The sequence below is a fragment of the Myotis myotis genome, unplaced genomic scaffold (genome assembly GCF_014108235.1).
Source record: "Myotis myotis isolate mMyoMyo1 unplaced genomic scaffold, mMyoMyo1.p scaffold_m19_p_18, whole genome shotgun sequence".
NCBI lineage: Eukaryota > Metazoa > Chordata > Mammalia > Chiroptera > Vespertilionidae > Myotis > Myotis myotis.
In genome coordinates, this window is record NW_023416322.1 from 40,185,521 (window position 1) to 40,213,383 (window position 27,863).

At 42.6% G+C, this 27,863-nt stretch overlaps 1 protein-coding gene across 1 annotated transcript in view; it reads left to right on the forward strand.

The window, feature by feature from the left end:
- The window catches only part of COL11A1 (collagen type XI alpha 1 chain), a 140,701-nt gene that overhangs the window by 11,015 nt on the left and 101,823 nt on the right, over positions 1 to 27,863 (forward strand). The window contains exons 2-5 of the mRNA XM_036344132.1: positions 11,226 to 11,393; positions 13,376 to 13,589; positions 15,910 to 16,072; positions 26,359 to 26,487. Coding sequence (XP_036200025.1) covers positions 11,226 to 11,393; positions 13,376 to 13,589; positions 15,910 to 16,072; positions 26,359 to 26,487 — 674 coding nt within the window. The remainder of the gene's footprint in view (positions 1 to 11,225; positions 11,394 to 13,375; positions 13,590 to 15,909; positions 16,073 to 26,358; positions 26,488 to 27,863) is intronic.

Below are 27,863 nucleotides of genomic sequence, written 5' to 3' on the forward strand. Positions count from 1 at the left end.
CAGTAAGTCTCCTGTTGTCTGACAGCAGCGGCTCTGCGTAAACGGATGTGAGGAGATCCACTGTGGTGTAGATGCTTCTCCAAACGCCCCTCCTCTCCTGGCAGCTGATGGAATACATGGCAGTGAGAACCGCCCTTTTCCACGTTACCGTCAGTGGTTGGATTGGACATACAACTCTGCTTTACAATAAAGAGTTTCCTAACTTTGGCCACTTAGAAATCAGAAATGCCATTACTTTTCAGATAACACATTGTCAGCGTTGGGATAATATTTCTACTTTCAACTTTCAGTTCCTGTAAGCGTTTATGATAAGAGACAGTTCAGGATGGAGGCTGCTCAATAACCATGAAAATCAAAGGCCGCTCTTCTCTGTGCTGCGTTGGGTGCCGTGACTCCGTAGAAGGCAGAGGCCAGTCCACCCTCATGGAGTGTGTCTGTTCCTAGGAGAGCGCTGCGGCTAGGGGAGTCTGTGGGGACCATATGACACAAGACCATGTGGATAGATGCTTTTGGAATCACATGATTAATTAAAAATACAGGGGGGTGTTGCTAAGTTGGCAGGATGGATGCAGACTTTGATATCCAGCCATACCAGGTGGTTCCAGTTGATTGCGACCGTTGTACCCTCTAATAAGCAGGACTGCGGCCAGGCTGCTTTTACTGGGGTAGCCAACCCACGGCAAAGCCAGCCTTCTGGCAATTAGCACCTTTAAGTGACACTTGATGGCCATCAGAGACTTGAAAAAAATATGAATGAATAATCTTCCTATTTTGTGGGGGACTATGTTACCCGAACATGTGGACACATTGATGAACTCCGTTATAAGCAGGGAGGTAGCCCAGCATTGTTAAAGCTTGTTCTTGGTATAACCCAAATGATAGCATGCTTTAGATCAGAAATTGTAAACAGTCATTCTTGTCTCTGAGGATTAATAGAGTGGACCAAGATCTCTATGTTGATTATTAAATCATAATGATTTCTTTCAGGGAAAGAATACAGTTTTAAAATAACCATGTCATTAAGTTAATTATAGCTTTTAATAACATTGACAGACTGTCCACGCCCTTAGTTTTATTTCTACCCCAGATCTTTCCTTGAACTTCAGACTCATATATTCACTCCCCTGCCTATCCAGCCATTTCCAAAGGCATATATGAAGGTGTCTCAAAATTAGCCTGCCGGAAACCGAACTGCAGAACTACCCCCCGAAACCTGCTCCTCTCGCCACCTTCCCCTTCTCAGCTGATGGCAATAAACTCAGTCGTGATGTTTGACCTAAAAAACCCAGAGGCAGCTCGGACTCCTTTTCGCTCCTACTCCACACACAGCCTATCGGCAGCTCCTGTTTGCTCCATGTTCAGAACCTCCACATCCTCACCCAGTACTTGGTCTCTCCGTCCAAGATAACACAGTTTGACACACAGAAGATTGCAATTGCTTCCTGTCTGCTCTCTGATTCCCCTCTCGTGCTCCCTTCGTCCATTCTCAACACAGAGCTGTAGTGGGGTCTAGAAAATCAGCTGGTTCATGTTACTCCCATCCCCTCAACTCCCAGTGGCTTTCCATCTCAGCTGCAATAGAATCCCAGCACCTTAATCCCACAGGATCTATCCAATCGGCCTTCAACATGCTCTCGCCCTTGTTCCTCTGACCTCATCCCTTATACTTCTTTTGTGCCCTTTGCTGGAGACATATTTGTCTCCTTGCATTTCCTCCAACATCTGGGCCTACGCCTGACTCAGGTTCCTTTTACTTAGAATGCCTTTCAGTAAAAACAGCAGGGTTGCCCAGCCAGTGTGCCTCATTGGTTGAGCGGTCAGTCCTTGAACCAGGAGGTCACAGTTCTATTCTGGGTCCGGGCACATGCTGGTTTCAGGCTTGATCCCCAGTAGGGGGCGTGCAGGCGACAGCAAGTCAATGATTCTCTTTAATCATTGATGTTTCTATCTCTCCCTCTTCCTCTCTCTGAAATCAATAAAAGCTTATCTCAAAACAAAACCCAACAACAGCAGGCGCCTCTGAGGCCTCTCTAGACTGTGATCAAACATTCCCTTCTTATTGGAACCTTAATTATCTTTCTTATCGGCAGCCCTTCCTATACTCATTCACCCATTTATTTTTCTCCTTTCTGCTTATCAAATATTTGTCATCTATAAAAAGGAATGTCCTCTTTAAATGTATATAAACTGTGGAATGAGATAATTCTGGAGTACAAACATTGCCTTAAATTGTTTGGGCAGCTTGTAGGCCATATTTATTATCCAAATGACTCCCATAGCTTTTCATTTCATTTTACGTATTTAGTCATGGTCAACATGGCCGCCTGGTTCCACATGATATGTAAACCGCTTTGCTTCTTTGATGGGCGCCAAACAGATGCCGTTGTGTGGAGGTCCTAGTCGCGTAGAGGTGGGCCTGGAGTTGGTGCTTTGTCTCCTGGTTCAGCAGAGCGGTGATGGGTGTTATCTGGGAACAGATGGGAGATAGGCCGCGGCGGAGACGGAGAAAGCAATTACAGGTGAGATGCTGCGGGGAAATGAACGCAGGCTGATAAGCACATCCATGTGTGGTTCCGGTCAGTGCTGAGTCTCAGGCCCTGTGTTTTAGGGTTTCTCCCAACCTCTGGAGAGCTTGGAGTTAGAAAAAATCCTCAACAAAATGGGCTGTGACTGCAAGCGATGTTGATGGGAGTCACCCTCCATTAATTCCCCTTCAGAACACAGGGTGGGGCAAGAGTGGGTTTACAGCCCTGGCTGGTGTGGCTCAGTGAGTTGGGCACTGTCCTATGCATCAAAGGGTCACAAGTTGGATTCCCAGTCAGGGCACATGCCAGGGTTTCAGGCTCAACTCCCAGTCAGGGCGTGTAGGAGGCAGCCTATGGATGATGTTTCTCTCTCTCCCTCTCCCTTCCATTCTCTAAAATCACTAAAAACATAAATTTTTTAAAAGTAGGTTTACAGGTGTATGTGAAACAGAGTTTATTCTTGTATTGTTATGGATTAATTATCATATTATTTCCCGTATAAACCTACTTTTGCCACACCCTATATTTCATTATGTATTTTTCCCCATGACCTTTCCAGTTTTGAATTTCACTATGTAACTATTTTTTTTAAAAAAATGGCATTTTCAGGGAATTGTATATTTACATTTAATCGTTTTCTGAAATGCTAGTTCCAATAGGCTTGGAAGGTGTTTGGTTTGATTAAATTAACCATAAAATTGCTACAACTCCCAGATTCTGTTTCATATTGTCTTTGTCCAAGTGATTCTCAGTTTGATGCTATTCTTTATTTGAATATCAAAACTCATTTTTTTCAAGATGCCCTTGAGCCTTGAGATGCTTATACTTGTTATATTCATAGTGTTTTCTGTAGGAAATATATTCTCTAAACGTAGGCTTAAAATGGAAAAAGCATTTAAATTTGTTACAGAACCCCTTTGGGGAAAATAAACTCTAAACACTGGCCATTAATGTAAACTGTACAACTCTACTCTTACATGCTTACAGTTTGCTAATGTTTCCCAGCAGTTTATTTCTCTCATTTTTCACTTTTTTTTTACTACAAAGATTAGATTACAGAAGACACCCAAAAAATCTGGTAAATTTTTTTTTATGCTAAAAAAATTGCGTTGGGACATAGGAAATGTATATGATTTCCATGGATATTATTTGTGCGATACAGTCATTGAAAGATGAACTTCCATACATTCTAAATATGGGAGAATGCAGGTCAATACATTTTATCTCTTAATACTCCATGTTGGTTGGTAATACAAGGCTGGTGTGCAGCATGTATGTGTTTGAAATAAATGAAGGAATAGTACCAGAGCAAAGACACCACGATATTGGTTTTTTAAGACTTTTTAATACATAGCTCATATCAGGGTAACTGTGTTAAGGCTACAGTTATATTAATGTCTATGCAATGCCAAGAAACATTATATAAAAGGGGAAATGCTAATGATGCCAGTGTATTAATGTCAAGGGTGGCTCAGTTGGGTGAGCGTCTCCCATGCACCAAAAGGTTGCTGGTTTGATTCCCGTTCAGGGCACATGCCCCAGTTTCGGGCTCAGTCCCTAGTAGGAGTCACACCGATCGATGTTGCACTCTCACATTGATGTTTCTCTCTCTCCCTCTCCCCCTCCCTCCCCCTCTTCCTCTCCCTCTCTCTAAAAGTCAATTAAAAAAAAAAGCACTAACCAGTTTGGCTCAGTGGATAGAGCATCGGCCTGCGAATTGAAGGGTCCCAGGTTCGATTCCGGTCAAGGGCATGAACCTTGGTTGCAGACACATCCCCAGTAGGGGGTGTGCAAGAAGCAGCTGACTGATGTTTCTCTCTCATCGATGTTTCTAACTCTCTATCGCTCTCCCTTCCTCTCTGTAAAAAATCAATAAAATCAATTAAGAGAAATAAAAGAGCATGCTGGGAGGTTGCTCGCATTGCAGTTTTCGTGGATGACACGTCATGGACCTTCCAAGAGAGAAAACGCCCAGCCCTCTGCTCCACGGTGAAGAGGCCCCAGGGCCTGCAGAGGAAGGGAGAACAGCAGTGAGGGAAGGTACCTCTGGGCGCGCTCACTGGCACTGGCAGAGGTGTTCCAAAGGGGCATTTTGAAGAGACAGTGCCTTCTGGTGCTGCTTTATTGCATGCTTACTAGGTGTCCAAGGTCAAAGTGCCTTATGTCATTTAATTCTCAGAATGAGGTTAAGTTGAAGAAGCCGGGGCTTCGTGGGGTAAGTGTCTCACCCAGGGTCACGCTGACCATGGGTCCTGGGCTTGCGCTAGACGCCGGAAGTTCCAGCCGCAGACACAGCTCTTAATCGTCTGGCCGCTGGCGTGGGGGAACCCTGAGTTTTACTCTGCATTAGGAGCCGTTGTGACTTGGAAATATAGAGGGTCCTGGGCCTCTTCTCGCTCAGGTTTGCTCAGCCCTGCACCTACTACCACACACACACAGAGCGCCCCTGGCTGGCCACACTCAGGGCAGCAGAGCACTCCAGGCCTGGGTGGGGAGGGTGTGTAACTCTTTCTGTGTTTCATCTTATTTTTATTTCTCTCGATGGTGTGCTTCACATGTGGCCTGTGGTGTGAGGTGCAAGGTGCGGGCAAGTGACCCCCTGGAAAGTACATACATGCATTAGAAAGGCCTCTTCGGACCCGTGCTCCTGCCGTCCCTGAGTCAGGTGGAAGCAGCGAGCCTTGGGAAGCTCGTCAAGGCACTGTTTGTGACAGCCACTTCCAGACCTTCCTCCTCAGCCTGGGGGGAGGCAGCTTCAGGTCTGAGGCAGGACGTAGCTGCTGGTTCGTTTGTTCGTTCATTCATTCATTCATTCATTGATTCATATATCACTATTGATTATTTACTATGTGCCAGTTGCTATGTTGGTTATGAATACTATAGTGAATGTCAATAGTGCTAAGACTTGCTGTCAGAGGGTTATAATCATCGAGGGAGGCAAACATTAAATAATGAATTACAAGTTTAGGAGTTTAGGGATAGAGAGGGGGGGGGAGAGGAAATTTTAGGTGGTATAAGTATGAAACAGGGCAACATGATCATAATTTCGACATGCACTGTGCCTGAGAACATGCAGCCTAGAGTGAAAATGAGATAATTAAGCAAGCCAACCAAGTAGAGTGTGGAGTTATCCAAGGGGAATATAGGGCCTGTGGGGTCATTTGAGACGGTCCCATAACCCAGCCTGGGAGGGATAAGTAATGATTTCCTGAAGGAAGTCAGGCTTGGGTTGAGATCAGAAGGTTGGTCAAGTCTGAATGCACCAGGATTCAACCCTGGCTACCCACTCAACTTGCCTGGGAAACTTGAAAAACATACACATGACTGGTCCACACCCCAGTCATTGTAGTCATTAGTTTGGATGTAGCACCCAGGCATCCACAATTTCAAAGTTCTCCAGGGGATTCAGATGACAGTTAGGGTTAAAAAATTAGCCAGCTCTCCTTAGCCAATGGAGGAAGGATTGAAAAATATCCCCAGTAAAGGAATAATAAAAATATTAGAAGCTGGAAGATGGTTATTATGGCAGGAGCATAATATTTGGGGTTGGGGAAGTGAACAGGAGTTAGTGTAGACATGGGAGTGTGTGGCTATGAATATTCATGGAAGAGATGTGAGTTTTCTCAAGAGCAGCCATGGGGCCCCCAGGGAGAATTTGGGCATCTAAGCATATTCAGTGTTGATAACATATCCGGCAGCCATGACCACTTTCATTTCCTTGAACTCTGTGCTGCCATTTTTTGATAGTTCTATCGCCTTCCTCTTCATTAATGAACTTCTACTCGTCCTTCAGGACTCAGCTCGCCAGGGCCAGATGGTAGATAGTTTAACTTCTGCGGGCCACACGGTCGCTGCCCCAGCTGTACAGCTCTGTCCTCGTTGGAAGGCAGCTATGGACAACTGTGAATAAATGGCTGTGGCTACTACAGTAAAAACCTGTATTTGTGGATGCTGACGTCTGAATCTCATGCCATTTTCATGTGTCACAAAATATTATGCTGCTTTTAATTTTTTCAACCTTATACAAATGTAAAGCCGCTCCTATCTCGTGTACCGGACAGCAGGGCAGTCTTCGTCCACAGGAGTCCTCCCAGCCGCTGCTCTGAGGCATCGCTACAAATGCCAACTCAGTCCTCTCAGAAATTCTTTTAGCTAAATACTTCTGTTGTTCCTTTACAGATGTGCAAGCTGAGGCACAAGGCCCTGAGTCATGTGTCCAAGTCCCACAGTTGCTCAACGTCAAGATTTCACCTGCAAGGCATGTGCATACACCTGCTAGTTAGCGGGCTGCTTTCAAGGGATTCAGGCAGCAGGCTGACATGCAGCACGGAGTTCTGCCAGCTCACTCCAGCTGTGGCATGCAGATTAATAAGAAAACCCGGGGAGCCCTAGCTGGTGTGGCTCAGTGGATAGAGCTTTGGCCTGCGGAACAAAGGGTCCTGAGACTGATTCTGGTCAAGGGCACCTGCCTTGGTTGCAGGCTCCTCCCCATCCTGGGCCCTGGCCGGGGTGAGAGCAGGAGGCAACCAATCGATGTGTTTCTCTCACATGGATATTTCTCTGTCTTTCCTTCTCTCTTCCACTCTCCCTAAAAATCAATGGGAAAATATCCTTGGGTAAGGATTAACGACAACAAAAAAGAAAACCAGGGAAAAGAGTTAAATGGCTATTGCAGTAACACACAGGGCTCTGAGATCCCATTCTCCCATAAAATGAACAGTGAAAGTATACCACAGAAGCCAGGAAAAAGGTTTTGAACAAAATGCTCTTCTGATTGGATCCATCTGACAAGCGAATCATGACTTGCGCCATCTCTGTTGGCAGCAGAGAAACAATTAAACTATTTAGGGCATTTAGGATTTGCCTTGACTATGGAAATTCTACTTGTTGTAGAAATATTGAGTTAACTTAAAATAAATTCCTACTTTTAATTGTTAAACAGTTGCAGTTTAGGTAATAAAAAAAGAATAGTTTCCCTGTGTGTGCACACATGCACACGTGTATAAAACCTTAGACCCATATTGTAAGAATTTGTTAAATGCTATGATGATGAGATCGAATAAAAGGCAGATTTCAAAGTGGCTTAATATATTATCGATTTTACTTGAAAGGAAAAACACTGTAAGGCTTTAGCTGAGCTACATTTTTGTGACCTTAGAAAAGTAATCCAGTTGGCATCTCTGTTAGATGTTCCTATTTTTTAACTGTTTTTTGAAGAACTTCATACTGTGTGTTTCTACAAAGAACCCCGTAAGGAAAAACAGAGCCTTTGTCTGAGTCCTGCACAGGGAGTGTGTTTCCATCACAGCAGGCTCACAGTCGGCAGGGATCAGTGTGAGAGAGCCTGCCCTTGGAGAGGGTCACCCCGTGAAAAGATAGTTTGGGGAGAAGGAAAGTTGTGGTTCATTTTATGTCTTGTTTACCCCCATACAGTTGGGACAGGGACCATGGGGCTGCTGCCTTTTCTTCTTAGAAGAATGACAGCCTTTATGGCTGAGTCCGTGTCTCCCCCAGAGTCTTTCAACTCTGCAGATGTACTGTCCCTAATGGCTTCCAGGCAAGAAGATAAGATAAAGTAAACAGATAAGGTGCTGTGGCTTGCAGAAGCAGCCTCCTCTAGAGTAAATCTATACCTTCAGCACGCACCGAGTTCAACGTCAAGCAGATGTAAACATCAGGCATCAGTGAACGACCCCAAGATAATTCTAGTGTCTGATATTCACAGTTTCCGTTCCGTTATACAGCGTGTTTATTTCTGGGGTACAGCCACGAGGATGGGGGAATGGGAAAAGCCTAGATTTGATATTTGCACAGACCTTACATGCACTCTCTTCGTTTGCTTTCTGGTTCCCAGTCCCTTCCCCTGCACAGTGGGCATAAGAACAGAGCCCCGAATGGTTTGTAGGGTTACAGCCTGAGATAAATTCAGCCCAGTGATTGGCACATACTACACTCTCTGGACATGGCGCTAGGATAGTTCTTGTGGTCTGAGTCCTGTCGTCGCAGAAAAGTAAAGATGAGTTGTCCTATTGGCTTAAAATCTCAGCCATCACCAGCAGGGCTATCGTAAAAAATGTTCTTCACTGCTATTATTATTCTCTATTCCCAGGCTGAGCTACAAGGTAAGCAGATTTGGTAGAGTTAATGATCCCTTGGAAACGCCTGCTTTCCATAGAGAAAAGGTGTTTTTAAGAATATTTGAAACGCTATGTATGTACTCTACTGGATTGTATGTTGATGTTCATTCAGAAGCTTGATGGAATAAGTAGACGTCTTTACTATGAAAGGAAAGGACGTTAGTTATACCATCAAAGGCAAAGTGCATAAAGCTCATTCACAGGTTTGTACACATGGAAGTCAGTACCGCCCAGAATTTAATTAACTGAGGACATGACCAGATGCGCACTGCTCGCGGGCATCCCATCGTTCACGCGTAGATTCTAGAACAGACTGACCGTTATTGTAAGAAATATGAATGGAAATTGTAATTTTCAAAGAGCATCATGGTAGCAGTCACTCTACATTCTGAGTGTGGTAAATTGTGGTGATGATATCTCCTGACTCTAAAGTAAGTCCCAATTTCATTCTCATTAAGTCCTCCCAGAAATAGCGAGTTTATGTTTTGGAATTTGATGGAGATGCTATTTTTTTTGACTAACAACTGGAAGTTTTCAAAGCCATGATATTGGTTCTCACTTTCAACCAGAACTGACTTCTTTCCCGTCTGAACAAAACAAGGCTTTGCGAACCCACTCCCATAGAGACACTGCCGCCTGTTACTTACTCAGGCGTAAATAGAGACTTTTTCATTAGAATCTAAATACGTGCGGTAAGGAGTATGTCTCAGACTCACTGATACACTGGCTGGCACATGGCCTTCTCTGAAATTTATAATTTTTGAATAAAAATAGAGAGCCAATAGAATATAAGCACATTGAGTAATAGATTCTGAAGTCTGCTTTTATCACAACGCTGCAGCTCATGATTGCTGGTTTTACTTGCTCAGTGAATTACTAGTAAATGAGACTTGGTGGTGGATCAGGAAATTGGGGGGGGGGGTCTAAAATATTCATTTGTCCTTTTATGCCTGGCTTACTTCATAGAGTGCTGTGTTTTGAAGGTTCATCTATGTTGTAGCATGTATCAGAACTTCATTCCTTCTGGTTGACTCATGTTCTAGTGCATGAATATACCAATTCTTTTCTAAACTTGGGTTATTTCCACGTTTTGACTATTGTGAATAGTGTAGCAATGAACATTGACATACAGGTGTCTGTTTAAGTTCCAGCTTTCACCATTTTGGGTATATCTCTCAGAGTGGAATTGTTTGGTCATATGGTACTTCTATGTTTAGTGTTTTGAGGAATATTTTATGATTCCACTTATATGAAATATTTGAAATAGGCAAATTCATACAGACAGAAAGTAGAGTAGAGATTACCAATGGCTTGGAGGAGGAGGAAATGGGGAGTTACTGCTTAATGGATCTAGAGTTTCTGTCTGGGGTGCTGAAAAAGTGGCAGAAATAGTGGTGATGGTTGCACAACAACGTGAATATAACCATGCTACTCAATTATACACTTTCAAATGGCTAAAGTAGCAAATTTGATAATAGATATAATCATGACATATATAAACGAATAGTATAGTAGACCAAAACCAATGAATCGGACACTTTAAATGCCTGGTATGTGAATTATATTCCAATACACTGTTTACAGCATCATGTTCATCTGAAGGGGAAGTCTAAGGTTCCGAACTTATTTTCTACTGGTCACCTCATGGCAGCAGGGGGCAGCCGGAATGAACTGGATTTGGAAAATTTATGCTTCTGCCAACAAATAGGCCTGACCCTACACCCCGAGACTACATAAAAGGGGGGAAGGGCAGGACTACTCATCGCCAGGGGCTGTAAATCTAAATATCGAAGCATGAAGCAATGCCCATGCAGTTACTCTGGCAAATTGAGGTGGTGAAAGTCAGCAAGTTATACGTCCGTACATCCAGGCAGGCGCACAAAGCACAGACGCACGCATATCCAAGCAAGTATAGGCTTCTATAAAGTACTTTGTGACGAACTAATAGCACGAAGCACTCAAAACACGGGCATTCTGTTCTGCTACTATTCTTTTACCGTCTTACTTTGTACACACACTATGACTTACTAACTGCTCATTGCAGTATTTATGCATAACATTCATTCTGAGTTTGAATCTTCAAAATCACCTTTGTTTAGATTATGAGTAGTTGAATAGTAAATCTGTTAGAAGTTAATGGAACATGACAGATGCCGGCTTTCACTTTAATGCCAAACAATGCAATTATTTAGAGCAATTAAAGATTTTATAAGTTGAAGTTGTGGTGCATCAGAGTGTCTGCAAATTCATATACAAGTCACATTAAATTCTAAATCTACATGCCCACACGCATAAATATTTATATAAAAGTAAATATTCTGCTTTGCTCTGGATCGTTTGGTTCCTGCGTAGAGATCTTCTGTATTGGGGATGTTTTGGTTATTCTTTACCTGCCGCCCCACTCCTCAGCTCCCCACCAAATGTTAGGGAAGCAGGACAAGTGATAAACAGATTTTGTAGGTGGAACCGCAAACGACTTCCTCTTTTAAAAAAGGAAATATTCATTTTTGTATTCGGTTGTTTTGTTCAATTACATTTTTCTTATTTTTAACTTATTTTTCAGCTGCTCCAGTTGATGTACTAAAAGCTCTAGATTTTCACAATTCTCCAGAGGGAATATCAAAAACAACGGGCTTTTGCACAAACAGAAAGAATTCGAAAGGGTCGGATACTGCTTACAGAGTTTCAAAGCAGGCCCAGCTCAGCGCCCCGACAAAACAGCTCTTTTCAGGTACGTTCACTGCATTACTATGGCTACCACTATGTTACTTCTCACTATTTCTTTTTATCCTACTTTATAATGCACGATTATGGTGGGGAAGATATCATTTTTATATATCAGACAGCAAATAGATGGTGGTCACCAAGGCAACAAGGAAAATAATGATTTTAAATATATATTTTTATTGATTTCAGAGAGGAAGAGAGAGGGAGAGAGAGAGATAGAAACATCAATGATGAGAGAAAAAAATCATTGATTGGCTGCCTCCTGCACGCCCCCTACTGGGGATCGAGCCCACAACCCGGGCCTGTGCTCTGACAGGGAATCGAACTGTGACCTCCTGGTTCATAGGCTGACACCCAACTGCTTGAGCCACGCTGGCTGGACTAATAATGATTTAGTAATTGCCAATTTTAACTCAGCACATTCACAGAAGATATGCTAATGAGAAAACCTAATAAAGCTATTTTATTTCAAGATGACAAAACTTGAAGCCAACATTGTGTCTAGCTCACTTTTGCATAGAATCACGCAGAATTTACTTATTGGGGAGAACGGAGCAACTTCACGTTTCATGCCTACCCACGTGCAAGTTCACCTGCGAGGTGGTTTCAGTTCTGTTGTTGAACTACATTCTTAGGGAATTCTCTCTGACATAGTTGCAAACAGTCTTGAACAGTTTTATTTTTTAAATTTTTTCTTGTACAAACGTTTTCTTACCGACATACATATTTTTTCCAAGAAAAACGATTTTAAATATAATGTTACATGAATTTTGAACAGTTTTAATTAGCATCTTTTTTAGGGAGAGACTAAGGTGGGTTGCCTAGGTTAGATTGACATTAAATCCTGATTTCTTAGATAACTGTATTTTCTTTTTTAACAATAATCTTTAAGGTTATTGCTCTATTTTAAATCGGGAAATACCTTTATAATTAACAGCTTTTACTCATTAGTGTAGTTAGAAAGCGACAGTATTCAAAGGTCCTGTTGTACAGATTGGATGATTAAATTGTAATTTTTTAAGTCTGATATAAATATGTTATTTCCTAAAATTCCCCTTCCCCTCTCTGTGTAGACTTTATTTTATATACATTTTCTTTGTTTAACTGTCTGACATATACTTATGCTGTTAACTAATACATTCATTGACTAAATGCTTTCTGAGCACTGATACGGATCTTCCCTTGGGCAGGGTATTTGGGATATGATGGTGGGGGAGGGGAGGAGACAGTCTGCCCTCTTGAATTTACCATCAAACCGGCCAAGTGTCTAACAGTTCTGGTTTATAATGACATAAGCTTTTTTTTATTAGTGGAACTGCTCTGTGTGGTTGGAAAAACTGATCAGAGACTCTGGCTTTCAAAAGGATGACTGAGAGAAGATATTTACACCGTGTTCGTACCCTGCCTCCTTAGAGAGATGATGGATGGCCTCGGATGAGGCACAGGCAGCAGATACAAACCTGGCACCAAAAGTGGGACTTAAGTGCTTTTAAAAGTGCCCACTGTGCTTGATATTGTACTTGGCATCATGATCTCGCTTCCTAACTTTTTATTTAATAACTGCTTTAAATGAGTGGCTTTAAACTTGATATAGCTTAGACAGCTATTGCAGAAAAAGCTTAGTAGAGATTCTTCTCTATTTGTTTTTAATGTTTTAAATTGATTTGAGAGAGAGAGACAGACTAGACAGAGACAGAGAGAGAGGAAAAAGCATGGATTTGTTGATCTACTTACTTATGCATTCATTGGCCGATTCCCCTATGTGCCCTGACCAGGGGTCGAACCCACAGCCTTGGTGTGTCTGGACGATGCTCTAACCAGCCGAACTACCTGGCCACGGTCCCCTCTGTTGGCTTTTAAACCTGTGTTGTTATCACTGGGTGAACTCAGGTGACTTACTAAGGCCACACAGAAAGTTGAGAAAATGGGGTGATCCAGGAGCCATTTGGAAATTCGGAATCTGACTCTCTGGACTTTTCTTCCCAGGAGGAACTTTCCCAGAAGATTTTTCAATATTATTTACAGTAAAACCCAAAAAAGGAATTCAGTCTTTCCTCTTATCTATCTACAATGAGCACGGCATTCAGCAAATCGGCGTGGAGGTCGGGAGGTCGCCCGTCTTCCTGTTTGAAGACCACCTGGGGAAGCCCGCCCCCGAAGACTACCCCCTGTTCCGCACGGTCAACCTCGCCGATGGGAAGTAAGTGACGCCATCACCCAGTGTCTCAGCCCACCGCAGTTCTTCCGCTGGATTAATCCAGCAAGTGTGTACAGGCATGATGCGGCTTTCTACAGGCCGGCGAGAGAGACGTGAAGAACACGCTCACATACCCAGCCTGGCATAGTGTACCGTCTGGGCAGGCAAACAATGAACAGTAAAAAATGACTAATAAATAGTATGTCAGGTGGTGATACCTGGGAGAGAGAAACGAGCAGGGGAGAGTTTAGGGAATGGCGGGGAGAGGTGCACTTTAAGAAGTGGGCTCAGGCCAAACCTCACTAACACGGAGACTTGTGAAGGGGATGGGCAAGTCACGCTGAGGATGGAAAGGCTGCTATTCCAGGAGGAGGGGAGCAGGTCCAGCGGTGGCTGGATGGTCCAAGCAAGGGCCAGGGTGGCGGCCTGCGAGCAGCAGAGCCAGACAGTGGGCATGGACAGCCACGTGGGCCAGATGCTAGCAGGTCGCAGTGTTGTCAGCACTTCGGGCTCTGTTCTGAGTGAGACGGGAAGTCACTGTAGACTTTTTGAGCAGAGAGTGGTCTCCTTACCGTGTACCAATCAGGTGAAGACGGAGGCACAGCGGAAGGAAGCCTTATGTAATACTTGGCATGTGCTGCATACTGTTCTAAACACTTTGTACACAGTTAATTTTCCCAGCTCTTTGAAGAAAGTGATGTGAATAACCCGTTTTACAGAGAAGGCAACAGAGAGTGTAGGTCCCTTGCACGAGATCATATATTTGGAAAGTGGCAGAGACAGGTCATCGCTTTAGCAAATGGCTGATAGAAGGGCAGACTCCAACAACCACACCATTCTTCCGAAAATCATGCTGAATTCTGAATTCTGTGCTATCAGCATTGTCTCTCACTCAGAGCATCTAATCCCAATAAATGCTTATGACTTTTAGCAATTGAAATCATAAGTATTTTCGGTTCACGAAAAGCACACCCCTAGTGAGAATGGTTGAAGCGAGGACGCAGGCATCTTAGCAGAAACGTGTAAGTTTCACCCTCACAGTAGGAAGAGGTTCCTCCATGTAAATCTCTGCTCAATTCAAACCAAGCAGACGCCTGTGCGCGCTGAGCGGGCTGTGGAAAAACCACAGATTAAGTGTATGTGGAAATCTACTTGGTCCTCATCCGGAGGCCTGCCAAGTCACATTTTAGGAAGGCTCCTGCAGTTTTATGGATCTAATCCTAGACATTTCTGGAATATTAATCTAGCACTTTTCATTTGGAAAAAAAGAAAGAAAATATAAACCAGAGTGGCTTGCCCCATCTAGTGAGCTTCTCCCGGCGGTTCTGTTAGCACCAGCCACTGCTGATGAGACCCACCATTTTACAGGACGAGGCGGGCATGCCCGTCTCCAAAGGGCTGGTCACCTCTCCCCTCCCGCCTGTCAGCACGCCCTGAATGAGCTCCCCCCACCCCACACACATGCACAGACGGGCTTGCTTTCCGCGTCCCCGCCTCCTGCCAGCCTGGGAAGAGGGAGAGAGATGGTGTCTCCGTCCTGGCTCCTGCCCACCGGAGTGATCTATAACTGTCTTGAAATTAAAATGGAAAAATAAAACGAAAGCACTTGAAATAAACGTGAATAAAGACAGAGAAGCACGTTGTGTTTTGCAGTGAGGACGTCCCGGGCTCCTGGTGGAGCTGGCATTCAGTTAGAAGACATACCCAGGACATACCCTTTCGCAGCCAGCCTCAGGGGGCCGTGAGAGAGGTAGTTGTTGGGAAGAAAGCATTTCCATACATGGAAACAATGACTTACCCCCCAACCCCCACCCCCAATCTCTTATCAAAGACCCTCACCGGGACACGGTGAGATGAGGCTTTTGTGGCCATGCACAGGGCAGCCCGGGATGGCACCCCCTTATCAGCAGGGATAGCAGGGCCGCTGAGCAGCCCTCCTGCTGAGCATCCTGCCTGTTTCCGGGGCAAGTAGCGCCATTCCTGGTAAACAGTGAGCCTCCATCTTGCACCATTTCAGCTCACTTTCCCAATTTCACATGCACTGTATTTTTTTAAAATATATTTTTATTGATTTCAGAGGGGAAGGGAGAGAGAGAAACATCAGTGATGAGAGAGAATCATTGATCAGTTGCCTCTTGCATGCCCTTTATTAGGAGTCAAGCTGGCAACCCAGGCATGTGCCCTTGACAGGAATCAAACCCAGGACCCTTCAGTCAGGAGGCTGAGGCTCTATCCACTGAGCCAGACTGCATTTTAACATGAATGATGGCTCAGCAACCAGGTCTGGGGCGCTTACGCAAGGATTGTCGTCGGGCTTTTGCAGGTGGCATCGGGTCGCCATCAGTGTGGAGAAGAAAACTGTGACCATGATCGTTGACTGTAAGAAGAAAACGACCAGACCGCTGGGGAGAAGCGAGCGCGCCATCGTGGACACCAACGGGATCACGGTGTTCGGCACGAGGATTCTGGATGAAGAAGTGTTTGAGGTAAAGATGAGTCGGACTTTATTTCCGGCTGGCTCTGGTTGGGGCAGGAACCACCAAGACGTGCCCAAAGTGAGGCTGGCCACTCGACAGGGTGACCTACTTTCGTCCCCTGCGGGCGCAGCGCTGATGTTTTCCATTGTTGGGTGAGAGAATGAGCGGACAATGGCGGCCCGAGCGCCCGGGAAGCGTTGACAGAGATTGGGTGATGCGAACACAGGCAGCTATTCTCCGGGGAAGGGCCCGTGGCTCCACTCCGAGTGCCTGCTATTCTTTCCTTTAGAGAAAAGGACATTTTCTTCACTTCCTTCTCTGGGAGATGAATTTAGAAAAATGTGCAAGTCGGATATTCTGCTTTTCTCGGGTCTTTGTGAGGGTTTCCGAGGCACAAGAGAGATGGCAAAGGGGACCTTTATGCTGTTCAAATACCTTTTTTAAATTGATGTGAAGGTCCTGGTAGAAAGCTTTCTTCCCATTATAATTCCCCAGTTAGAGCATCGCATTCCTTCTGTTAACCCTGCAGGCCCTGCATGGTAGCCGGTGCTTTCTGTGTCATTTAGTCAGTCGTGAGCCAAACACACAGACTGGGGCCTGGCCCCCTACGGGCGCCCCTGAGACATCATTCGTTATTCCGGTGGCTGATGGTGCACAATCCCTAAGTCACTTACTTTTCAAAGTGGAACTGAGTGAAGCTGTGCAAGATATTACAGGTTAATAGACAAGTTTTACATGGAAGAGATGCTGTGTTTTGTTGATGTGTGAATCTGTTTATATCACATATAGGTACATACACTTATGTACCCACACAGACAGTATGAATTTTTATAAAAAGAACAGTGTAACTTCGGAGTGTCAGTCTTGCATTCCTGTGCTTATATACCTCACCTGTGGCATCTATAGTAATAAAAGTATAATATGCTAATTAGACTGGACGTCCTTCCGGACGAAGCCAGGGCTGTGAGGGAAGCCCGGGTCCTGGGTGCCTGCTGATGGCCAGAGGGAAGCCAGGGTCCCGGGTGCCAGAGGGAAGCTGGTGCCGGCAGCCAGGGGAAGGAAGGCCTACTCTTGTCGTAGAGGCATCGGGCCTCTAGTCTTCTATATACATAAAAGCCTAAGTGATCATTATAACCAGATGACTGGACAACCAGCCGGTAGCTATGACACACACTGACCACCAGGGGGAAGACAGTCAATGCAGGAGCTGCCCCCTGTTGGTCAGTGTACTCCCACAGCCAACCTCCTACGGTCCCTCCCTCTGGCCTATCGGCCCTGATTGGCCCCAATCACTGGCCAGGCGGAGGGACCCACCTGTGCACAAATTTGTGCACCGGTCCTCTAGTAGTTTAATAATAACTGATATTGGTGACATTTTCAGGTTATTTTTTTGGGATTCCATGTGGTTTACATATTCTCCACTGGTATTTATCTAAGCCCTAGATTCTAAAGACAATGTTTTAACACATTTTATCTACTAAGTGAAATCTTAAATTGATCTAGGCAATATAAAATCGTATACACTCACATCTTCCAGTATCATGCTTTGATTGCACACAAATACTACATATTGAATTATTAGAGGAATGGATATTGTAAACAAATTAATTTCTAGTCTTGAAAATTTAAAAAAATTTTAAGTGTGTGTATATATGTGTGTATGTACATATATGCGATATATACATATATACATATATACATATATACATATATATATATATATATAATTGATTTTAAAGAGAGAGGAGGGAAAGGTAGAGAGAGAAACATTAATTGGCTCCCTCCCCTAAGTGTACTGACAGGGTATCAAACCTGAAATCTAGGTATGTGCCCTGATTGGGAATCAAACCTGTGAACCTTGGGTGTACTGGCTGAAGCTCCAACTAACTGAGCCACCCAGCCAGGGTGCAAAGTTTTATTTTAAGTGTAAACTATTTGTGAACATCAGTTTTACAGGCTAAATTTAATTTTGTAACACACACCTTTTTCAATCAGAATAAAGTTTTCTGATTCCTTTGGTGAAATTAATTCAGCATACCTGAATATGGTATTAATATATCTTTTCCTAAAAATTTACTCAACTATTTTTCAATTCTTTTGGTTTACATTATGGTTCCTATCTAGATTTCTGACTCATGGCAGCTGAATGTGTAGAAATTAAACTAAAACTGACAGGAGATAGCAATGGTACCATGTATGCATTGTTTTCGTGTTGGATCGAGAGCTGGAATGAAGAAGAAGATGTAAAAACACCAGCAATTCATTTTCACTTCTTTGGAAATAGTGTCATTTCAATTTAGATGCAAATTTGTTTAGTGTATATAATTTTGTCTATATACTACCCTGCATTTATGGAATGGTACTATTCTGGCAAAAATGCTAAAAATGGCCCTATTTGAATTGCAACCTGAAGACTTTTAGGAACAAAATATTTAACAGATGAGAAAGAAAACGAAAAACATTTTGTAAAATAATGACAAATTAGTTTATATAAAAATGCCAAAATGAATATATAGACCCACAGTTCAAATTCTATAATTTCAGTGTAGCAGAGGGAATATAAGAATTGATTCTGGAATGAGAAAAATCTGATTTTGAATCTCAGCATCTAGCTTAATCATGTTTCTCTGTATAATTACTTTATGTATGTTTTAATTTTATCATTCTTCAAATGGGAATAGTAATGGAATCTCCCTCATACATACTTATTTTAAAAATGACCTGATGTTTATAAGGTGCTTAAAATACTGGTAGGCGATACATATGGGTATATATTCTATGTTAATTTAATCATACATTGATATATAACAGTTTTCCTGTTGTACATTGTATGGCTTTTGGCACATGCATTCACCAATGTAGTGTCTTATGAAGTAGTTTCATGCCCTAAAAATCTCCTGTGGTCTGCCTATCCGTCCCTCCCTTACCCCTAAACTCTGGCAACCACTCATCTTTTTATTGTCTCTGTAGTTTTGCCTTTTCCAAGATGTCACATAGTTGGAATCCTGCAGTTTTTAGTCTTCAGATTGATTTCTTTCACTGAGTCATATGCTTTTATGTCTCCTCCATGTGCTTCATGGCCTGATAGCTCCTTGCTCGTCAGTGATGATTAATATCCCACTGTCCGGCTGTAACACAGTTCATTAGGTCATCTACTGAAGAGCATCTTGGTTGCTCCCAAGTTTTGGGAGCTGTGAGATAAGCTGCTATAAACATCTGTGTGCAGATCCTGTAGGATTTTATTCTTTAAATTTGTTAAGGTGTGTTTTATGGCCCAGAATGTGGTCTTTCTTGGTGAATGTTCCATGTGAGATTGAAAAGAATGTGCGATTTGCTGTTGTTGGATGAAGTAGTCTATGTATTCAATTATATCCACTTGATTGATAGTGTTGTTGAGTTCAACTATGTCCTTGCTAATTTTTTGCAGCTGAATCTGTCCATTTCTGGGAGTAAGTTGTTAATCTCTTCCACTATAATATTGGATTAATCAAATTTTTCTTGGGTTGTTTTAGTTTTTGCCTCACATAGTTTGATGCCTGGAGTTAGGCACATACACATTAAGGGTAGCTATTTTCTTAGACAGTTTTCTTCTTCATCATCATATAATGTCTCTGTTGAACCTGGATAACTTTCTGTGCTTTGAAGTCAACTCGAACTAAAAATAATACAGGTACTCCTACTTTCTTTGATTAGTGATAGCATGGTGTATCTTTTTCCATCCCTTTACTTTTAATCTATATGTCTTAATATTTTAAGTAGGTTTTTTGTAGACATCATATACTTGGGCCTTGTTTTTTGATCCTCTCTGACAATCTCCCTGGGACTTGTTTTTTTGATCCATTCAGACAATATATATATATGTAGTTATTTCTAAGGGGATCTTATGGCTGGCATGTACAAATAGTCCTATGTATCTACATGACACATCTCAGACATGGCTTCTGACATGTCTCCCTTATCATGCTTTATTATATTCTTCACAGTGCTTAACACTCTTTAATTTTGCTTAGTTTATCTTTCCCCATCTGGAATCTAAGCTCCAAGAGGGCAGGGACTTTGTGCTATATATACTCAGTGTTTAGAATAGTGCCTTAAGTTTATTATTGTCTAAATGAATGAATAAGCATACTTTTTAGCACTTATCAATTCAAAGGATATAGCTCTTCTGTGGCAAGAAAGGACACAAGAGGCCAGGTATGCTACCATTTTTCCAAGAGCTAGGAGTTGAAAACCTACTTAAAAAAATAACAGAAAATTTCCTTTCCCTGGTGAAGAAAATAGTCCTACAAATCCAGGAAGTGTAGAGATTCCCAAACAAGATAAATCCAAAGAGACCCACACCAAGACACATCATAATTAAAATACAAAAGGATAAAGACAAAGAGTGAATCTTAAAAGCAGCAAGAGAAAAGCAGTTAGTTACCTACAAGGGACCTCCCATAAAACTATCAGCTGATTTCTCAACAGAAACTTTGCAGGCCAGAAGGGACTGGCAAGAAATATTCCAAGTGATGAAAAGCAATGACCTACATCCAAGATTACTCTACCCAGCAAATCTATCATTTGGAATCGAAGGACAGATAAAGAACTTCCCAGACAAGAAAACGCTAAAGGAGTTCATCACCACCAAACCAGAATTCCATGAAATGTTAAAGGGTCTTCTTTAATAATAAGAAGAAGAAAAAGAAGAAAGATCAAAATATGAACAATGAAGTGGCACTAATACATATCTATCAACAATTAAATCTAAAAAGCAAAATAAATGAAGAAAGCAGAACAGAAATAAGCTCATAGATACAGAGAATATTTTGACGGTTGCCAGATGGGAGGGGGGTTGAAAAAAGTGAAGAGATTTAGAAGTACAGATTGGTAGTTACAGAATAGTCATGGGGATATAAAGTACAGCCTGGGGAATATGGTCAATAATATTGTAACAACTATGTGTGGTGTCAGATGGCTACGAGATTTATAGGCATGATCTCTTAGTAAGTTATATAATGTCTAATCACTGGGTGTCCATCTGAAACTAATGTTGTAAGTCAACTGTAATTAAAAACTTAAAAATGGTTAAAAATAATGAACATTTAATTTAATTTATTATTTTTGGGGAAATAGAGCATTGCTGGTAATTACTTTTTAGTAAAAGTCCTTGACTAAAAGTATAAGACAAATGTGCACTTTTGGTGGTTGTGTTTTATTCAACTTTAGGCAGTTTCTGTGATACTTGGTAAATAGTTGTTGAATTAGCAACACAGGAACGATACCCATTCTCTTATAATTGATTTCCCAAGCTGCTGTGGGTGAAATATAAGGACTGTGTGGGTAGCAGTTCTGTCTCTGATTACGTGGTTTCCCTCCTTCCGCGCAATCGATGATGCATTTTTCAGTTACACTAGAATTCTAAGCATGTTGGCAGCTTTCCTTTTCCACACAAAATTCTTGAGAGGAATCATTAACTGGATGGAATGTTGGAAGAGCAGAACTGCGATGAGAACGAACGCCCCGGCAAATTCAGAAGTCTGGGCAGACAGGAAGCATCAGTTTCCAATTAATCTTCTGGCAGTGGGAGCTGCTCCTTGAGAAGCCTGTGCCATGTTGAAGATTTAATGTCGGCCCTGTTCCTAAATATACAAACAAAAACTCCTCCCAGGACCCCTGTACATTGAACAAAGCTCTGATATCAAAGGGGAACCGAAGCCTTAGCCTCCAGCGGGCACCTTATGGAAATACTCTAGAATTTTGTTAGGCAATGGCTTTGACAGTGGCGCATGCTGGAAACTGCTTAGCTAACTCCACCTTTCTTTCTCGTTGATTATATATTTTTTCCTGACTGCCTTTCCTTATAGAATAATGACTTTAAGGCTCCTTAATCCCAGTCTTTTGGAATTTATTTTTAGAGCATCCACAAATGGATTTTCCAGCAGCATTTTTTAAATTTTACAGGGTCCATATACATATTGTCTAGAAATTTGCCTTGCAAAGGTGCATTCTCCTTGAATTGCCCTCAAATACTGAAATAATTATACCTAATACACATATACACTTTACACTTTAAAAACTGCTTAAGTACATATTAATTTTTAAAGAAGCTCTAGGAAATGCAAAACAAATAAATACCAGTGTTCTTAATTTCAGGGGTGAAATCGAGGCTTGGAGTGGTAAATAAATTCATTGCCCAGGGACCCATTTATCGTGCGCCCGCTGCACGCAGGCTTATTCCAGAAAAGGGAGGAAGCTTGGAGAATGAAACAGACAGGGCCTTGCTTTCTGAAGATGTATTTGAGTGAATTTTTATTTATTGGACAGTGGAGATGGGCTGAGTAAGAAGAGGATCCCAGACTAGAAACTGTCCCTTTGTGTTCTGGTAGAAACAGTGTCCTTTCCAGGCAAGTGACATAGACTGATTATTCGAATCCTTAAACTTAGGATATGCATGAAGGAAAGATGCCAGGAGCTATTTTAAAGCCTTCAAGTGCAGCAAGGTTGTCGAATAGCATCGTTTCCTAAACGTTGTTTCCTTATAACTTGGATGAGGCCCTGTGGGAACCTAACTCTCGAGCCTTCAGCTGGCTTTCCAGTGCCGGTTCTTAGGAATCAGCTGCTGTGTTGTCAGTTCAGGGGATGCCCACGCTGGGAACTGACTTCAACCAGGCACTGGTGGGTCTCACAGAAAGATGGGGTGTTGCATCTGACAATTCAGACTCCTCACATTGACCCTTTAAGCAGTAAACCAATCTTGTAGGACACTTTTTCAATAAAGGTGATTTCTTACACAGGCATAAAAAGCTGAGTTTTTATTAACTTGTGTATCTCCTAGAGTGTGATATAACTATGAGAAAATAGAAGTAGTTGAGCCTTATTGAGAGCTATTGTAGCCAGCTGGCATGGCTCAGTGGTTGAGCATCGACCTCTGAACCAGGAGGTCACAGTTCAATTCCTGGTCAGGGCACATGCCTGGGTTGTGGGCTCAGTTCCCAGTGTGGGGCATGCAGGAGGCTGCTGATCCACGATTCTCTCTCATCATTGATGTTTCTCTCCCCCCTCTCCCTTCCTCTCTTAAATCAACAAAAATGTATTTAAAAAATAATAAAATAGTTATTGTATATGTATATAAAACAAAAATGAAAACAAGCCAAACATTGTTGGAATGCATGCATTCCATTTTAGTTTGGAAAGGAGGTACGCTATCCTGTCACTTATAGAACGTGTCTAATGAAAACATGCCAGGAACCTTTTGCGATGCACATGACATTCAGCAGAACCTGCTCGGCATAGGTAGGCTCCGTCAGGTTTTCTTACATGTGCTTTGCTCTAGACCCATGTTCTCTGTAGGCAGACTCTATCGTGTGGACCTGGCTTCCACAGCTGCCCACGCAAGGTAATTGCATCACCTCAACTCTAAACTTTGTGGCCACTGGAGGAGAAGGTGGCTTTCACACCTGCTGTGCTCCAGATGCCAGTTTTACTGGGTAACTTCACCTTTTTCCAGCCGTGGAATTTTCTATGACTAATGAAGCTAAATATTTACAGTTCCCTCCACCTGTCAGGATGCTTTTATTTATCTTCAGACTGTCTCACAGCCTGTCATATGATTAACAGAAAAGCACTGGGCGATGCCTTCTGGGAGATGGAGAAGAGCAGAGTTTTAACTGCATTTTCCAGCGACTTTTCAGTAGTGTGTCTTATGGTTGAAAACGGACCACCTGCAATAAGAATTTATGGTGGAAAGGTTGGCAGGATTCCATTTAATGAGGTCAGGTGCCTTGACTAAAATAGTAAGTACTTAGGAAACCGTAATTCTCTTAAAAAATACAGGATTTTAAAAGTACCACATGCGTATTTGAGGTTGGTAGCGTTTTTCTATTTCAGGGATGTCTCCACTTGGTTCGCTGTATTTTCTATAATTTAAGCATGGGATCATAGATTTCAGTCTTGGAGAGGGCCACAGATAGGATCTCTCGGTGTGTTCTTTCTACAAACGATGAGTGAGGATGAGTGACTTGCATCATTCCAACTACTTAACGGCACCCTGGGAGGAAATTCCAGATTCAGGATTTCAAATTGAAACCCTTCATGAGACCAGTACTCAGTGAGGCCTCATTTTTTCTTTTTTTTTTGTATACAGCCTAATGAATAATTCTGTATTCACATTTCTCTTGGTTATTTGTGATTATTTATAATAATTCAGTCGTGGATCTCAGTGCTCTAAATTGATCAGTTGGTGTTGTCCGCCTTAAAAATGAAATAACACAGTCTTTAGCTACCCAGATTGAGTTTATTCAGAAATAGCAGAGGATTTGCAACTCCGGACAGCAAACTATGGGGAGACACAGGCAAGTAAGAGGAAATAAAGGGTCATTTCTTAGTACTCAGTGTTAAGAGTCTTTAACATCGTAATGTCTATACTTTCATCAGGCCCTAAGTAACGCCAGTTAATAAGTGTAGAATGCAGAGAAAGCTGGAGTAATTTTGAAGTTATTCAGAATGACCTCAGGAGTTCTGGAAATCCAGTTCCTATTCTCAAATCTACAGGGCCTGGAATCTGTGTCATATGGATATTCACTCAGGATTTTTCTGGGCTTTAGTATAATTAATAGGGTCATGACCCATAGATTCATGTCAAACTAGTTTCCTGTTTAATTAGACCCATGTGGAAACAGATTGTTTCAAGAGCAGAATACAGTTGGCCCTTGAACAATGCTGGGGTTAAGGGCACCAACCCTCTGTTCAGTCAAAAATCTGTGTATAATTTTGACTAATAGCTTACTATAGACAAGAAGCCTTATCAATAATATGAACAGTCAATTAACACATATTTTGTATGTCAGGTGATTTATCTATATATATAAAAGGCTAATATGCTAAGTGTCCCTCCTACCATCCAACCAGTCGCTATGACATGCACTGACCACCAGGGGGCAGACACTCAACGCAGGAACTGCTGAGCTGCAGTGACTTGGCAGCAAAGGTTCTCAGGTGACACAACCTGGAACCAGAAAGGAGGGAGCCCGATTCCTCGCGGGGCTACGCGGTTCCACCTTTGGCCGTGGGTTATGTTGTTGCTGGGGCACTGCCGCCCGAATCTGGTTTACTGCAGACTTGCGTTTGCATTCCACACCCTGTCCTACAGCAGCTTTGCAGAGTGCCCTCTCGCACTCCGGGACCCCTCAGGGGATGTTGGAGAGCCAGTTTCGGCCCGATCCCTGCAGGCCAGGCCCAGGGACCCCACCAGCTGGAGGGACCCCACAGACTCCCTCAGAGCCACGGCGCTACCAGCCCCACCCCAGGTGTGGCTGGTGGGGGAGGGGCTGCGGGAGGTTGGCTCCAGGGCGTGTCCAGCCCTTCTCACCCAGTCTCACCCCGCTGGCCACCGTTTAATTAATTTCCTTTCAATGTGCACGAATCCGTGCACCAGGTCACTACTATACTACATTCTTACAATAAACTAAGTGAGAGAAAAGGAAATGTTACTGAGAAAATCATAAGGTTCATCTGAGAATTTTTTAAATTTGTCACAAATCTTCAAAAATGTTCTAACATATTTCTTGAACAAAAAAATCCACATACAAGTGGACCCACGCAGCTCAAACCTGTGTTGTTCAAGCGTCAACTGTAGTGGAAAAGGTGTGAGTTTCCCTTTCAATCCTATAAGACTGTTTTTAACAGTGAGCAGTAAGTGATTTTTCTTCTTCAGATATGTAGAAATACACCACACGTGATCTTGAGTGAGTCTTGCTGTAGACCAGTGGTTCCCAGCCTTTTTGGCCACGCCTCACCTACGCATCTTTAAAATCCTGATGCCTCCCCCCACACACACACACTGTGACATATAGTTCTTATTATTCAAAAAGTGAGCTCCTGTTCACGTGGAGGAAGCCTAAAAGGCCATGAACTTGGTCTAAACAAGCTTCCAAAGAACATGGCGTCCATGAGAGAGAAAAATAAAAGGATGAAAGGAGAATTGAAGTACTGAGGAAGAAATCCCTAAGAAATGGTTAAAAAAATAATGATAATATGAAGTGATACGAAAAAATAGCAAATAAACTTTCAAAACAAAATAGAGAACTGAAATGCATAAATATGTCACAATATATATTTATCTACTGTATATGAGGCCCCTAGAACCATAAGAAATGCAAAAAATTCACTGTGAATAACTCATTCTCAAACTGCCCCCCTGAAAAATCACTTTGCCCCCCTCCCCTTGGGGCGTGTGCCCCACGTGGGAACCACTGCCCTAGACCTACAGTGTGTATTTGAATATTCTGACCACATCCTTGTTTGCTTCTGGGCAGGGCGACATCCAACAGCTGCTGATCGTCAGTGACCCCAAGGCCGCCTACGACTACTGCGAGCATTACAGCCCCGACTGCGATTCCTCGGCGCCCAAGGCCGCGCAGGCGCAGGAGCCGCAGATCGATGAGGTGAGGACCAGGGTGGGCCAGGGTGTCTCCCCTCAGTGGCAGAGACAGGGTCCTGCAGTTTGGAGGCTGGTCGCTATGTATCCCGTTTCCCTTAAAGCACACTTTTTCCAATCGCGCTCGCTATCTGGGAAGAACTGACTCGAAATGGCCTCTGGTGTTTTTTCCTCTTATTCAAGTATTTTGTAACTTAAGTTTCTTACAAATAGACATACCTCCCTTGTATGCGGTGTATATAAGCATATTGCATGTTTGGGGGGGCGGGGGAGAAAAGATCATCTCTAAAAGCCCTATTTTTGCCCTTAGCGCTGCAGTCATGAACTCTGCTTCCAGATGGGGGTGAAAGGGCTCGGGGTCTCCCCACTTCCCAGGCCTTGAGGAATGCCTGCAGAGGAGACAGGGGCCCTAGAGCCACCTTAAAGTTTGTAGGATGTGAGGGAGTTTCTACTTCTGGTAGGCTCTGCTACATTGATACAGGTTTTCTTTTTCTTGCACAAAATTTGATGTCATTCACCGTGAAATGAAAAGCAGTATGAACTGATGGTGGTCATTAAACTATTCATGTACTTTTATTCATGTTAGGTCACGTTATTTGAAATTCAGGTGTAAAACCATTCTCCCAAGCGATTTTCCCCCCAAGAAAATTCATCACAATGAAATCTGACTCTGTTCTCATTCAGACCAAAAATACACGTATCTAAGTTAGAATAGTCAGAGCAATTCTGTCAGCCTTGACTGTCCCAAAGAACAAGAAATACAGGACAGCGTACCCTTTCTCCAGACCTTTCTGGAATATTGGTTGATGTGGATTTTCTGGAAATCAAAAAGTAAGCAACCTGGAAGTTAGCCTTCGGCTGATCTCAAAACTCTGTATTTAGATTCTTTTCACAAATTGGAAGTATTAAATTTTAGAAGAGATGGTGGAAGTTGAAAAACATTAAAACTGTCCTTGTGCTTGAAAGTAGCTCAAATAGCATTTCTCTTACCTTCTAACACCTAGATTACTAGGTGTCACCTTTTGAGTTTTACTATTTAGAACAGGCTAAGACTCTTATCTTTCAGTTTTAAATAGTTATTTTGAATATTACCTTTAAAATTCTGGAAATATGTATTTTTTACATTACTTTTTAAGGTCTGATAGCGATTTCTATTGCAGTGATCTTTTCCATGACTTCATATTAATTTTTTTTCAAAACAGGAAAAAGTCTTAAGAAGCTGAATCCCAAGAGGACTGGTAAACTAGCCCTCAGTTTTAGTGCTTTCATACCTTGCAGATGATGCAGTGATCCCGTATTAAAATGCATGACATTTAGTATCCGTGTTCGAGATTAATGAAGTTTACTTTGTTCCTGTTTTAAGAAAGATAAGGCTTATATATT